This window comes from Oncorhynchus gorbuscha, linkage group LG26 (assembly GCF_021184085.1).
Source record: "Oncorhynchus gorbuscha isolate QuinsamMale2020 ecotype Even-year linkage group LG26, OgorEven_v1.0, whole genome shotgun sequence".
NCBI classification, from domain to species: Eukaryota; Metazoa; Chordata; class Actinopteri; order Salmoniformes; family Salmonidae; genus Oncorhynchus; species Oncorhynchus gorbuscha.
The window spans coordinates 5,023,137-5,038,574 of NC_060198.1; the positions used below are offsets into that span (position 1 = coordinate 5,023,137).

The 15,438-nt window shown below is 43.1% G+C and overlaps 1 protein-coding gene and 1 long non-coding RNA gene across 2 annotated transcripts; both read right to left on the minus strand.

Moving 5' to 3' along the window:
* Positions 1-1,477: 1,477 nt before the first annotated feature.
* LOC124015214 lies at positions 1,478-2,313 on the minus strand. The gene is made up of 3 exons (XR_006835111.1): positions 2,206-2,313; positions 2,061-2,119; positions 1,478-1,954 (listed from the first exon to the last, which is right to left on the minus strand). It is a non-coding gene; the product is annotated as an uncharacterized LOC124015214 (long non-coding RNA).
* Positions 2,314-7,966: 5,653 nt separating this feature from the next.
* Positions 7,967-10,757, minus strand: LOC124015208 (transcription factor SPT20 homolog). Its single transcript, XM_046330249.1, has 5 exons — positions 10,626-10,757; positions 10,467-10,519; positions 8,228-10,334; positions 8,111-8,147; positions 7,967-8,032 (listed from the first exon to the last, which is right to left on the minus strand). Exons 1-4 carry the CDS (start codon positions 10,661-10,663, stop codon positions 8,138-8,140), a joined length of 2,208 nt encoding a protein of 735 aa, XP_046186205.1. The 5' UTR covers positions 10,664-10,757; the 3' UTR covers positions 7,967-8,032; positions 8,111-8,137.
* Between the last annotated feature and the right edge of the window lie 4,681 nt (positions 10,758-15,438).

Below are 15,438 nucleotides of genomic sequence, written 5' to 3' on the forward strand. Positions count from 1 at the left end.
CTAATCAGACTACTTGCATCCCCCCCCTCCTTTACACCGCTGCTACTCTCTGTGGTTATCATCTATGCATTGTCATTTTAATAACTCCACCTACATATTACCTCAACTAAAACGGTGCACCTACACATTGACTCTGTACGCCCCTGTATAGAGTCTCACTTGTTATTTTACTGCTGCTCTTTAATTACTTGTTACTTTTATTTCCTATTCTTAGTATTATTTGTTTTTAAACTGCATTGTTGCTTACAGGCTCGTAAGTAAGCATTTCACTGTTGCATTCGGTAGCGCGAACGGCCTAGTACTTTACTGGGGCCAAGCTTCCTGCCATCCAGGCAGAGGTAGACATTAAAAACACAGTAGATCAAAAAACAAGGACACTTTTAAAAAGGTACAATATTTTATTGTAATTACAAGTAATGCAGGGTAGAATGAGCAGCAGCAACTCCCTGATCGATGCAAAAGCATACAGTGGAAGCTTAAAGAAAGTGTCAGCAACAACTCGGAATTGTCATCCAAAGGATGAATCTACCATTGCAATTCTGTTGACAGATGATTAGTACAACGGATTTCAAAATCAGAACAAAGTGCAGGTGAGTGTAAAAGTTGCACATTACATTTCATCCCAGTAGCCGTTCCCTTGTGGCGGGGCTATTTTAGCAGGTTGCTTGGTTCAGAGATGCCAACGTCACTACAGTCCGAGAGGTATAACCTACCCAGTGGTGTGGCAGGTTTGGGAGTAGACAGTATTGCCATTCTGACTGTTCAACGATGCTGCCTTGAACACTGCTGGAGCTGACACATTGGGTGCTTTCATTGTCACCCTCATACCCAAAATCCTGAGAAACATCACTGCTGCTAAAATCCATGTTGCTTGAGGAGTTGGCCCTCCTGTTCAAGGCCTGCCGCTTCCGCCGGGGGCAAGGGCGCCCGCCGCTCCCGCCGGGGGCTAGGGCGCCCGCCGCTCCCGCCGGGGGCAAGGGCGCCCGCCGCAAGGGCGCCCGTCGCTTCTGCCGAGGCATTTGAACCAGATTCTGCACTTGAGGTACCGTGGCCGGTTGCTTCACCTAAGGTATTTAGGAAAGTCGTGGCACTTGATGAAGCACTGTGGCCAGTTGCTTCACCTAAGGTATTTGGGCCAGTTGCCACACTTGCCGAGGCATTATGGGTGGCCGCTTGCGTGGCACTGTGGCCAGTTGCTTCCGCTGCCAGGGAATTGTGGCCAGTTACTTCATCTGAGGCATTTGGGCCAGTCATGGCACTTGATGAGCATACCACCCTGCATTCCACTGCTGGCTTGCTTCTGAAGCGAAGCAGGGTCGGTCCTGGTTAGTCCCTGGATGGGAGACCAGATGCTGCTGGAAGTGGTATTGGAGGGCCAGTAGGGGGCACTCTTTCCTCTGGTCTAAAACATACATATATATCCCATTGCCCAATGACACTGCCCTGTGTAGGGTGCGGTCTTTCGGATGGGACGTTAAACGGGTGTCCTGACTCTCTGAGGTCATTAAAGAGCCCATGGCACTTATTGTAGGAGTAGGTGTGTTAACCCCGGTGTCCTGGCTAAATTCCCAATCTGGCCCTCAAACCCATCACGGTCACATAATAAACCCCAGTTAACAATTGGCTCATTCATCCCCCTCTCCCCTGTAACTATTCCCCAGGTCGTTGCTGCAAATGAGAACGTGTTCTCAGTCAACTTACCTGGTAAAACAATGGATAAATAAAAAAAATGAAGCATTGTGGCCAGTTGCTTCAGCTAAGGCATTTGGACCAGTCGTGGCGCTTGATGAAGCATTGTGGCCAGTTGCTTCAGCTAAGGTATTTGGGCCAGTCGTGATGCTTGCAGAGGCATTATGGGTGGCTGCTTCACCTGCTGAGGCACGGGAGCCGGTAGCTTCCGCTGCATTGTAGCCAGTTACTTTTACTTGATTTTGGGGAATGTATCTATAATTACCTACAAAAGAAAATGAAGTTTCAAAATCGTAAAAATGCCAGCATTTTAAGTTCTGCATTTATACACATTTAATTTTACTGAATTAAATGTGCAGAACAAAACACACCTTTAGGTGGAGGATAACAGGTTATGCCTCCAATTAGCAGGCAACAAATCCAAGAAATTCTAAATAAAAATATCCTAGTCAGTTAAATACAGGTACCTGTAAAACATGGAAGACAAGGGAATCAAACTAGAGCCATACAACTTACCTCAAAGACATTTCAAAACTCACAGCTATTTCTCATCAAAACCTCAGTATTCAGAACTAATGGTTGCCAGAAGCCTTACCAGGAGATTCCTGACATTGTATCTGGTTGTCTTTTCTGCTGCACCTTAGAAAGGAATCCTAGACCCTTCTAATCTTGCTGGTTAATTAGGTACACCTGCAAGCCACTGAACATCATTTCCATTGGTCCAATTTCCCAATTGAGATTAGGTGCGCTTGATTTCATTCAGCTGGTGTGCTGGAGGGTTTGCGCATCATGGACAAAACCAGTGGTTTTAATTAATAAAGAGTGAACTCTTCCTACCCATTGCACTGGGTGAGCTTAATCAAGTGCACCTTTATTTCATGCTAATTAAGATCCTGCCAGGGGCTTTTGCAGGTGCAACCTCAGTGGTCCGGTGGAAGTGTGTTGTGCAAAAATATATTTTAGATTTTTCAAAGTAGCCTCACTTTGTATTGGTGACAGCTGTGCACACTCTTGGCATTCTCTCAACCAGCTTCATCAGGGAATGCTTTTCCAACAGTCTTGAAGGAGTTCCCACATTTGCTGAGCACTTGTTGGCTGATTTTCCTTCACTCTATGGTCCAACTCATGCCAAACCATCTCAATTGGGTTGAGGTCGGGTGATTGTGGAGTCCAGGTCATCTGATGCAGCACTCCATCACTCTCCTTCTTGGTCAAATAGTCCTTACACAGCCTGGAAGTGTGTTGGGTCATTGTCCTATTGAAAAACAAACGATAGTCCCACTAAGCACAAACCAGATGGGATGGCGTATAGCTACAGAATGTCGTGGTAGCCAGTGTACCTTGATTTCTAAATAAATCACAGACTGTGTCACCAGCAAAGCACCCCCACACCATCACAACTTGTCCTCCATGCTTCATGGTGGGAACCAGACATGCAGAGATCATCCGTTCACCTACCCTGCCTGCGTCTCACAAAGACACGGCGGTTGGAACCACAAATCTCAAATTTGGACTCATCAGACCAAAGGACAGATTTTCACCGGTCTAATGTCCATTGCTCGTGTTTCTTGGCCCAAGTAAGTCTCTTCTTACTGGTATCTTTTGGTATTGGTTTCTTTGCAGCAATTCGACCATGAAGGCCTGATTCACGCAGTCTCCTCTGAACAGTTGATGTTGAGATGTGTCTGTTACTCTACCTCTGTGAAGCATTTATTTGGGCTGCAATTGTTGAGTCTGGTAACTCTCATGAACTTATCCTCTTCCGCAGAGGTAACTCTGGGTCTTCCTTTCCTGTGGTGGTCCTCATGAGAGCCAGTTTCACCATAGCTCTTGATGCACTTGAAGAAACGTTCAGTTCTTGAAATGTTCCTGACTGTCGTTTCCCTTTGCTTATTTGAATGGTTCTCACCATAATATGGACTTGGTCTTTTACCAAATATGGCTATCTTCTGTATACCACCCTTACCTTGTCACAACACAAGAAGGAAATAAATTCCACAAATGAACTTTTTACAAGGCACACCTGTTAATTGAAATGCATTCCAAGTGACTACCTCATGAAGCTGGTCGAGAGAATGCCAAGAGTGTGCAAATCTGTCATCAAGGCAAAGGGTGGCTAATTTGAAGAATCTCAAATATATTTCATTTTGTTTAACACTTGTTTTTGTTGCTACATGATTCCATATGTGACTCACCACCTGGATTTCGTCTTATGTAGTAAAATCTGAAATTGTGTTAAAAGTAGAGACTCAAAGCTACAAAATGGTATATCATACACCGCATTTGAGGAACAATGGGAAAGTAATTCTGCTTTGAAAGTTGATCATCTTTTAATCTCACTTTTGAGAAAATCACCTTTGAATGTTTTGGTATCTAGTTGAGCTCTTCTTTGTCTACACCCATTAAGCATCGTTCACACCCTCTTAATAAGCTTTAGCCCCACCCATCTCATTTCGCTTTCAGAGCACACACACTTGACACTCTGGCCAATGATTTGTTTACCTCTGGATAACATGAAAACAGCCTAACCAGTTCTGCTGGAACCAATTGCATGACGCTTTCTTGCAGACGTTTATTGACACCGGCCATATTCAACGGGTGTTGTACACACGTGAGGTAACGTTAGCTAACGAGCCAGCCAGCTAATGTTAGCTAGTTAAACAACAATGAACAAAGTGGCAACAATGCCACAGTGCTGGGAGCTAACCAACCAGGTCCAATGTCAGCTAGCTAACATTAGGCTCTAACTAGAAAAGCAAACGGCTCTGGGAAACAAATAATTACATCAGCTAGGGAACCAGCCAGCTAATAGTACACTTTAGCTTGAAATGAAACCCCTTTGTCAGTTCCATGTGACACATAATGCTAGCTAAGCTTCCCTGCTAGTGCCTTGCCGGCTTTATCATTGGAATTTGAATGGATCCATTTAAGGTATGAGTTCTCATACTATGTAGTTAGAGGATTTCACCAACAATACTTGGTTTAGAAAAATGTACTTGTTCTTATTTTTTTATTTCTCCTTTATTTAACCAGTTAGGCCAGTTGAGAACAAGTTCTCATTTACAACTGCGACCTGGCAAAGATAAAGCAAAGCAGCGCGACAAAAACCACAGATACACATGGGATAAACAAACGTACAGTCAATAATACATTAGAAAAAAAGAAAAATCTGTATACAGTGAGTGCAAATGAGGTATGGCAATAAATAGGCCATGGTGGCAAAGTAATTACAATATAGCAATTAGACACTGGAATGGAAGATGTGCAGAAGGTGAATGTGCAAGTAGAGATACTGGGTTGCAAAGGAGCAAGATGAATAAATACAGTATGGGAACGAGGTAGTTGGATGGGCTGTTTACAGATGGGCTATGTACAGGTGCAGTGATCTGTGAACTGCTCTGACAGCTGGTGCTTAAAGCTAGTGAGGGAGATATTTGTCTCCAGCTTCAGTGATTTTTGCAGTTTGTTCCAGTCATTAGCAGCAGAGAACTGGAAGGCAGCCAAAGGAGGAATTGGCTTCGGGGGTGACCAGTGAGATATACCTGCTGGAGCGCGTGCTACGGGTGGGTGTTGTTATGGTGACCAGTGAGCTAAGGTGGAGCTTTACCTAGCAAAGACTTGGAGCCAGTGGGTTTGGCGACGTGTATGAAGCGATGGCCAGCCAACGAGAGCGTACAGGTCGTAGTGGTGGGTAATATATGGGGCTTTGGTGACAAAACGGATGGCACTGTGATAGATGGCATTACATTTGTTGAGTAGAGTTATGGAGGCTATTTTATAGATGATATCACCGAAGTCAAGGATCGGTAGGATAGTCAGTTTTACAAGGGTATGTTTGGCAGCATGAGTGAAGGAGGCTTTGTTGCGAAATAGGAAGCAGATTCTAGATTTAATATTGGATTGGAGATGCTTAATGCGAGTCTGGAAGGAGAATTTACAGCCTAGCCAGACACCTAGGTATTTGTAGTTGTCCACATATTCTAAGTCACAAACGTCCAGAGTAGTGATGCTGGACAAGCGGGCAGGTGCGGGCAGTGATCGGTTGAAGAGCATGCATTTAGTTTTACTTGCATTTAAGAGCAGTTGGAGGCCACAGAAGGAGAGTTGTATGTCATTGAAGCTCATCTGGAGGTTAGTTAACACAGTGTCCAAAGAAGGGCCAGAAGTATACAGAATGGTGTCGTCTGCGGAGAGGTGGATCAGAGAATCACCAGCAGCGAGAGCGACATCCTTGATATATACAGAGAAGAGTCGGCCTGAGAATTAAACCCTGTGGCACACCCATAGACACTGCAAGAGGTCCGGACAACAGGCATTCCGATTTGACACACTGAACTCTATATCAGAGAAATAGTTGGTGAACCAGGCGAGGCAATCATTTGAGAAACCAAGGCTGTGGAGTCTGCCAATAAGAATGCGGTAATTGACAGAGTCGAAAGCCTTGGCCAGGTCGATGAATACTGCTGCACAATAATCTCTTATCGATGGCGGTTATATCTTTTAGGACCTTGAGCGTGGCTGAGGTGCACCCATGACCAGCTCTGAAACCAGATTGCATAGCAGAGAAGGTACGGCGGGATTCGAAATGGTCGGTAATCTGTTGATTTGGCTTTCGAAGACCTTAGAAAGGCAGGGTAGGATAGATATAGGTCTGTAGCAATTTGGGTCTACAGGATCGTGGACCAATCCGATGGTTTTATAGAGGGAAATATAACTTTCCATTGCACTGTGTGAGCTTAATCAAGTGAACCTTTTAATGCAGGCTAATGAAGTTCTTGCCAGGGGCTTTTGCAGGTGCAACCTCAGTGGTCCGGGAAGAAATGTGTTGTGCAAAAAGGCAGCACACACATTAGACTGTGTCCAAAAATTCCATACGGTGACAAATTAAATGAAGTTGTCTGATGTACGCTAGACAAGAGATTGCTGTTGGACAAAGTATAACTCCTTGTAGAAAATTATATGCACATACAATTACATTCGTGTTAATGAGTCTGCGGCCAAACAGTCAACTACAACAGGTAAATATGTCCAAAAATCCTGCTAGCTCAACTGTCATGCTAGTGCCTACCAGCTTCCTCGGAACTTAATGGATCCATTTAAGGGCTGAATTCTCATACGCAGTTAAATTAATAACTGGTTAAGAAAAAATGACATGTTTGGAGACAGTCTGTACAGAATATATTTAATTGATAGGTTGAACCGTAAAAATCAAATACACCAAAACCATTCTATAAGAGCCTGTGGTACATTGGGGCGTAGCCTAGTAGTTCGAGCGTTGGACTAGTAACCGGAAGGTTGCAAGTTCAAACCCCCAAGCTGACAATGTACAAATCTGTCATTCTGCCCCTGAACAGGCAGTTAACCCACTGTTCCTAGGCAGTCATTGAAAATAAGAATTTGTTCTTAACCGACTTGCCTAGTTAAATAAAGGTAAAATTAAAAATCATTAAATGGACAAGGAGGAATGGGCTACAAGTGAAGAGTTTATGCAAATCAAAGTAAAAGGCCCATCAAAATCCATTTGAAGTTAGAACATTTAGAATGGGCTGCTTCTCAATCCACTGCATCCGCCTGTCGCCCTTACGCATCTGCGGTGGACAGGGGCCGAGCTACAGTGGTGTTGGTCAGACACCCCAAAATGCAGTCTCAAAAACATCTATAGCTTCAGAACGGTTTGGCCTACAAACTGACCATTATGGAAAATTGACTCCCGAACATAAATACATTTCCCTCTGACCCCACAATTGTATGACGCATCTGAAGGTAACCCAGACAAACAGAAGTATGGAGGTAGATGTGCCAACAGGGGTTGAAGCAGCCAAAACATTGTAGGCATCACCTAGATATGGAACAGACACTTATAAACTGATTTAACTCTTTGCCGTTTGTGGTGTGGGCTATGGAAGGCCAAATACAAGTTTGAAACCAAAAAGTCACTCAATTCTAATAGCTAAATGAGCCATGGTCTGACCATCTAAAAACAATTCCCTATATGTTAATTTACTCACCAACAACTTACACTGAGGTTGAAGACAAGTCTCACTGTATACAATGCATGCCTACATCTAAAGTATGAACATGAGGAATGTCTGACAACTCACCCCTTCACTAATACTCTCATGTAGACCCAAGCTTTTATTTTGAACAACCAGTAGCAAAGGTAAAAGATGAACAACCAAAGAATTAACTGAACAGTCATTTTTACAAGACTGCGCACCACATGTTCTCAATTCGCAAGCAATGGACACACGAGAATCATTACTTCAAAGAGACAAGGCATTTTTGAAAGTAAAGTTGTTTATTGATTCCATAACTCTGGAGTAGCAAGAGCACCAGCAACGTCCTGGTCGAAACAAAAGCAGAAAGAAATGCAGTGTCAGCAGCACAGAATGTTAAGTAACCAATGTTAAACAATTCTCACCATTAGAGCTTCTAGAGGATGAATCCATTACATTTTCCTGTTGATAGATATATGGTTAGTACAAAGGACTTCAAATTCAGAGAGCAAAGTTCAGAGCAGGTTAAAGTGAACCATTACCTTGCAGAATCCTTCACTAGTGGTGGATATATGCTTGGTGCACCAAAGCTAACATAACCGTCCTTGGGAGCATTTCCACTGTCAACAGGCATTGCCTCCCTAGGAGTGTAGCTGATTTGGGAAAAGACAGTTCTGCCATTCTCGTAGTGCGATTTGGAACTGTAAGAATAGATTGGGATGACACCAGACTGTTCAACGATGCTGGCCTGAGCGCTACCAAAGGCACCATCTTCAGTGCTTTGGTAGTGCTTCTGCTGAGGCATGGCGGTCAGTTGCTGCTGTGGCATGGCAGTGTGTAGCTTCCGCTGCAGGGACATTTGAGCTGGATACCACACTTGCTGGGATACGGTGGTCGGCTGCTCCTGCGGTAGAGGGGTGGAGGCCGGTTGCTTCTGTTGCTGGGGAGATTGAGCTGGATGCCACACTTGCTGATGAGTCTTTGGCATGGCGGTCAGTGCAGCGACTTTTTGCTTCTGGACCATTTTCGCTGGATACCACACGTCGTGAGGCTGCTGGGACATAGGGGCCGGTTGCTTCTGTGCCAGATGCAACACTTGCTGAAGCATGGCAGCCGGTTGCGTATGCTGCTGGGGCATTTGAGCCGTTTGCAGCAGTTGGGGTATGGCAGTCAGTTCCTTCTGCGGTAGATGCATAGGGGCTGGTTGCTTCTGCTCCTGAGGAAATTGATTTGGATGCCACACTTGCTGAGGTGGCTGGGGCATGGCGGTCGGTTCAATTTGCTGCCGAGTTTCAGTAGCTGGTTGCTTTTGCTGCTGTGGCATTTGAGCTGGATGCCACACTTGCGGGGGCAGGGTGGCCTGTTCCTTCTGCGGTTGAGGCATTGGGGCTGGTTGCTTCTGCAGCATGGTGGCCAGTTTCTGCTGCTGGGACATTTGAGCTGGATACCATGTTTGCTGGAGTATAGCTGTTGGTAGTTTCTGCAGGATAGGCATTGGGGCCAGTTGCGTCTGCAGCATTGGAGCTGGATGCCACCCTTGCTGGGGCATGGCGGTCGGTTGCTTCTGCGGCAGAGGCATGGAGGCCAGATGATTCTGTGGCATTTGACCTGGATATCTCACTTGCTGGGGTATGGTGGCCGGTTCCTGTTGCTGCTGGGAAACGTGCACTGGATGCAACTCTTGCTGCGTTATGGTGGCCGGTTGCTTCTGCTCCTGGGGCATTTGAGCTGGATACCACACTTGCTGAGGCATGGTGATCAGTTCCTTCTGCCGCAGAGTTGCAGCGGCACGTTGCTTCTGGACCATTTTAGCTGGATACCACACGTCATGAGGCTGCTGGGGAATGGGGGCCAGTTGCCACACTTGCTGAAACATTCCAGCCGGTTGCTTATGCAGCTGGGGAATTTGAGCGGAATGCCACAGTTGTGGTGGAATGGCGGTCAGATCCTTCTGCAGTTGACGCATAGGGACGGATTGCTCCTGGGGAAATTGAGCTGGATGCCACATTTGCTGAGGCTGGGGCATGGCGGTCAGGTCAATCTGCTGCCGAGGTTCAGCGGCGGGTTGCTTCTGCTGCTGGGGCTTTTGAGCTGGATACCACACTTGCTGGGGCATGGCAGTCAGTTGCTTTTGAGCTGGATGCAACACTTGCTGAGGTTGCTGGCTTATGGCGGCCGGTTCCTTCTGTTGCTGAGGTTCAGTAGCTGGTTGCTTTTGCGGCTTTTGAGCTGAATGCCACACTTGCTGGTGAATGGTGGCCGGTTGCTTCTGCTGCATTTGAGCCGGATACCATGTTTGCTGGGGCATAGCTGTTGGTTGTTTCTGCGGTATATCCATTGGAGCCGGTTGCTTCTGGGGCATGGTGGTCAGTTCCCTCTGCTGCTGAGGCCCAGTAGCTGGTTGCTTTTGCTGCTGGGGAATTTGAACTGGATACCACACTTGCTGAGGTAGCTGGGGCATGGGGGCCAGTTGCTTTTCCTGCTGGGGCATTTGAGCTGGATACCACATTTTCTGAGGTGCCTGGGGCATGGGGGCCAGTTGCTTTTGCAGGATGGAGGCCAGATGTTTCTGTTGCTCTTCGGTCAGCTGCGCTTGCAATTGAGCTGTTGGAGAGATGTATTTTCCATATCCTTTAGACCTAAGTGAGCCTGCATAGAGACATACTGCATCAGAACCTGGTACATGATCGCCATCACCTAGGTTAGAAACAAAGTAAAATGCCAGCCTTGGAAGTAATTGGAAGCGCAACTGTTACTTGAAATTAATGTGTAGAAACTCACTTGATGTAGGAGAGGTTATCCCACCAATTACCAGGCAACAAAACCAAGAAACTCTAAAAAAGAAAATATATAAAATAAAAACGTATGTTATAAACATAGCTACCTGTAACACCTGAAGGACAAGGGAAACAAACTAGAGCAATACTTTTAAAAACCCACCTGAAAGTGATTCCAATCTTCACGGACATTTTGCGCATTGAAACCTCCCAGTAATAAAAAATAATGGCCGATATAAGCCCTAGTTTAATATCCCTTTTGCTGTATCTGGCAGGCTTTTTGGTTGCTCCTTTTAAACAAATCCCAGACCCTTCTAATGTCATTGGCTAATTAAGGACAGCTGTAAGTCCCTGAACTACATTTGATTCCTAATTCCAAATTGACCGCTAAATCCTACACCCTGGACTAAACACGTCTGTGAATCAGAAATTATTGAAAAGGTATAAGCAATATGGCCACAATTGCATCCAGCCTATCAGAAGTCAAGGTGAAGCAATTACCATATTGCTATAACCTATCGGATCGTTTCAAATGCCAATAAGTGACTAAGTGGTAGGTGTAGGGGGTAGGGGTTGATTTGGAATTCAGAAATGTACTCAGGTGTGGTTGATTCTCTAATTGAGTTCCTGATAGGTTTGACAGCCCTTACTCGAAAGCACACGTCAAACTCATTTCACGGAGGGCCGAGTGTCTGTGGGTTTTTGCTCCTTCCTTGTAGGAAAAAACAAAAACCTACAGACACTAGGCCCTCCATGGACTGAGTATGACACCCCTGCTCTAAAGTAGGAAACACATTTTGTCTTAGCACCTCATTGATCGGTTTAAATTATTGCTTGTACAAAATTCACTTGGCTCATTTGAGATTAGAGGCTGAATGAGCAGTTAGGCACCATTATTTTACACATGCCTTCTTTAAAACCGTGTGTTTCATTCAGCATAGCAACATTAGATGGATAACAGTTTCATTTGCACAAAGTGCAACATCTTAGACAAATTCTGATTTCAGACAGACACCAATTCAACACTCATGTTATGCTTTTGATGATCTGAGTCTTTAATTTTTCAGTGGCAAACATACAGTAGGGCTCGTTTAAGTGGTAAGGCTAAAGCAACTGACTGTAGACCAAAGTCAAGAAGTGAAGTGCATCTGCGACAACCTAAAGTCGGATACTAACGTCATTTTCCAACAGCAAGGCTCAGATCACCATGGCAGTGTTGCCATTGTTTATAAAAGGTTTCCTTTATAATGTAAAACTGTGCTTTGACATATGCATTGATGGGTCTTAGATTTTTAGACTGGGTATCTCTAAAATGCTTTGTGACTACTGCTGATGCAAAAAAAGGGCTTTTAAGAAATACATATGATTGATTGACAGATTTGTGATATTATTAAAAATAATATAACAATATTATTATTATCATCATAATCTTTATTATTATTATGTTACAGGTGAGACATACCCAGAAATGTCAACATCTTGGCAAGTGCTCAAATCTGTACAGCAGCCCCAGACAATCATGTACAGTAGCTCCAACTTACAAGAATGGGTTTACAAAGCAGTGATGAAAAAAGTTTATATGAGCGCTAATTAAAACATACAATGATATATATTTGATACAATTACCCATTCAAAACTGTTGTTACAAAATCACTTCTCATTGTGTTCATTTCAAGGTTTCACAAACATAAAACAACTATCTAGTTAATGTTTCTCAGACAAACACACTGTTGAGTTTCCTATTTACTAAAGAACAGTCATTAAGACAAAAACACAAAGAGTTGTAATATAATCTGTATACATGTCATTCTATACTGAAGACAGGTACATTCTGAAAGATTTTTGATGATGTTAATGTGATAACACATTCTTTATTCATCTCTCAATTTAGGATAATATCATTTATTTTTTACTTTGCTGAAATTGTATTATTTATGTTGTCTCATACCATGACAATACACTACCAAGCAATGCAAGCAGATGTGGAATTAACCCCATAACAGTTGTGTGTCTTTTTGGATCAAGAATTGATCAAGAATACCAATAGGCTTGATCAGATCCTCTTTCCTATGCAGGCACCATATAATGCACAGCCACATGCAAATCCATAAACTCCACCAATAGAACGTTGAAAACCTTAACATGACTTCTGGCAATGTCATTATTTTTGTCAGCATCCATCAATTGTTGAATTGTGTTATTTTTCTTTGTAAAGCAAAGCGTGAGCCATATATAATTAAAACAACATTCTTCATGAGAAATATAATCTAATAAACAAATATTTGCATAACGAAAGACATGAAAACTGTCTCCAACAATGTATTTAGCTATGTATAAAACGTTCATATTGGCAGTAAGGTCATTGAGAATAGCTATAGACAGTAGTTCTTGTGGGAGGTTCAGGGATAAATATAGTGAACGATCATGAATGTTAAAGATTTGTTCACCTTGGGGATTTTGGAAGAGGGGGATTAGAACCCCAAAGTAATAGTGATAAGAAAGATCATAAAGGTCATTTCAGATTCAGGTTTAGGGGGGTAATAAAATCTTGGAAACACCTATTCACACTATGTGGATTATAAACATTTCCAGACATATAGAACGATCACATCAAGAAGGTGTAACAGTGATGAATGGCTATTCAATGTACAACATTAGTCTTCTGTAACAAGCAATATATATTACATATGTTTACATACATCCATGACTGAATGGTTTCACAAACGCCTTTAAAGGTTTTGTAAGTAAGTTGTAACAGGCCTCATTCAGCAGTCTGAATTAACCTAGAGACACCAAAGCATCCATGTTTAGAGAAGCTTGGAGATTATTCCACAAGTAAGGGGCAAAGAGCTGATTTACTGAACTCTGTACAGACCAAAGGAATTTCCAGAGTTTGCAATCCATGAGACTGTATGATAACCCTGACTCGTACATCTAATGGTTATTGTAGATGTTAGCTACAGAGGGAGTTTACAGTATGTAAAAGAGCTTTATAAAGGCAAAGAGAGCAACAAACTGACCGACGTGACCTCAAAGAGGGTCAGCCAACATTATGATAGAGAATACAGGGATGTGTACTGAACCTGTACCCATAATAAAACAAAGTGCTCAAGGATCAAATGCATCTAAAGGCTTTAATGAAGTGGCAGCTGCATTCATATAGATGATTTTGCAATACTCTAGGACCAGTAAGAACATTGATTGAATTAATCTGCTTTGTACTATTTTAAGCGAGAGGCCAGACCCATTTCTATAGAAGAAGACCCTTTTATTTTCAGCATCTTAATTAACTCATCAATATGTTTTTCAAAAAGACAACTTAACGTATATACTGATACACCGTACTAGGTACATACACTTCAATCATTAGAATCATTTTTGTGTACTCTAGAAAACATTCGTTTTTCATGAATTCAATAATAATTTAAGGTCAATAAAGGCGTTCTGCAAAATAATGAAAGCCTAATGTAGATCAGAGAGCTTGATCAGCAGGGCGGGGCAATTGAGTACACAACGGTATCTGCATACAGGTGCAGGTAAAACTATATTTATATATTTCTGACAATGAATAAAAGTTGTTTAGACATTAACATATTAACCAATATCTAGATACTAAAAAAATGTATATGCAACATTTAAACAATTTCGACCTCCCTCGGGTTATACACCTTGACGATACATTGGCCATTTTAGTATTCCTTGTCGTTTTTCACATGTAATCTAAGATCTTCACAACCAAATACAGTTTTCATTCCCACATGGCTATATAAACTGAACTCTAGGTTTCAGTTGCGTTATGATTTAGAAATTAATGTATCTACCATTCCTCTGCAGATCCTCTCAAGCTCTGTCAGGTTGGATGTGGAGCTTTGCTGGACAGCCATTTTCAGGTCTCTCCAGAGATGTTTGATCGGGTTTAAGTCCGGGTTATGGCTGGGCCACTCAATGGTGCCAGGTTTCCTCCAGACGTGACGCTTGCCATTCAATCCAAAGAGTTCATTCTTGGTTTAATCAGACCAGAGAACCTTGTAATGTGCTTTTTACTGAGGAGAGGCTGCCACCTCTCCACACTACCATAAATCCCTGATTGGTGGAGTGCTGCAGAGATGGAGCTCTAGAGCTCTGTCAGAGTGACAATCGGGTGCTTGATCACCTTCCTGACCAAGGCCCTCCTCCCCAGATTGCTCAGTTTGTCCCGGCAGCCAGCTCTAGGAAGAGTCTTGGTGGTTCCAAAGCTCTTCCATTTATAAACGATGGAGGCCACTGTTCTTAGGGACCTTCAATGCTTCAGACATTTTAGTACACTTCCCCAGATCTCTTAAGCAGGGGATTTATCTGACAGTCTCACTGTATACAATACATGTCTACATCGAAGTACAAACACATAAAGAATGTCTGACAACTCACCCCTTCACAAATGCTCTTATGTAGACCCAAGCTTTTATTTTGAATCAGTAACAAAGGTAAAAGATAAGAAAACCAAAGAATTAACTGAACAGTAGTCATTTTTACTACGGACTGCGCACTACCTGTTCTCAATTAGCAAGCAATGGACATGAAACATTTCAAAAGAGACTAGGCATTTTTTAAAGTAAAATTGTTTATTGATTCCATCACACTAGAGTAGCAAGAGCACCAGCAACTTCCTGGTCTAAAAAGCAGAAAGAAATGCAAACAGTGTCAGCAACACAATGTTAAGTAACCAATGTCAAAAACAATACCATTAGAGCTTCTAGAGGATGAATCCATTATATTTCCCTGTTGATAGATATATGGTTGGTACAAAGGCCTTCAAATTCAGAGAGCAAAGTTCAGAGCAGGTTAAAGTGAACCATTACCTTGCAGAATCCTTCACTAGTGTTGCATATATGCTTGGTGCACCAATGCTAACATAACTGTCCTTGGGAGCATTTCCACTGTCAACAGGCATTGCCTCCCTAGGAGTGTAGCTGATTTGGGAGACTCCAGTTCTGCCA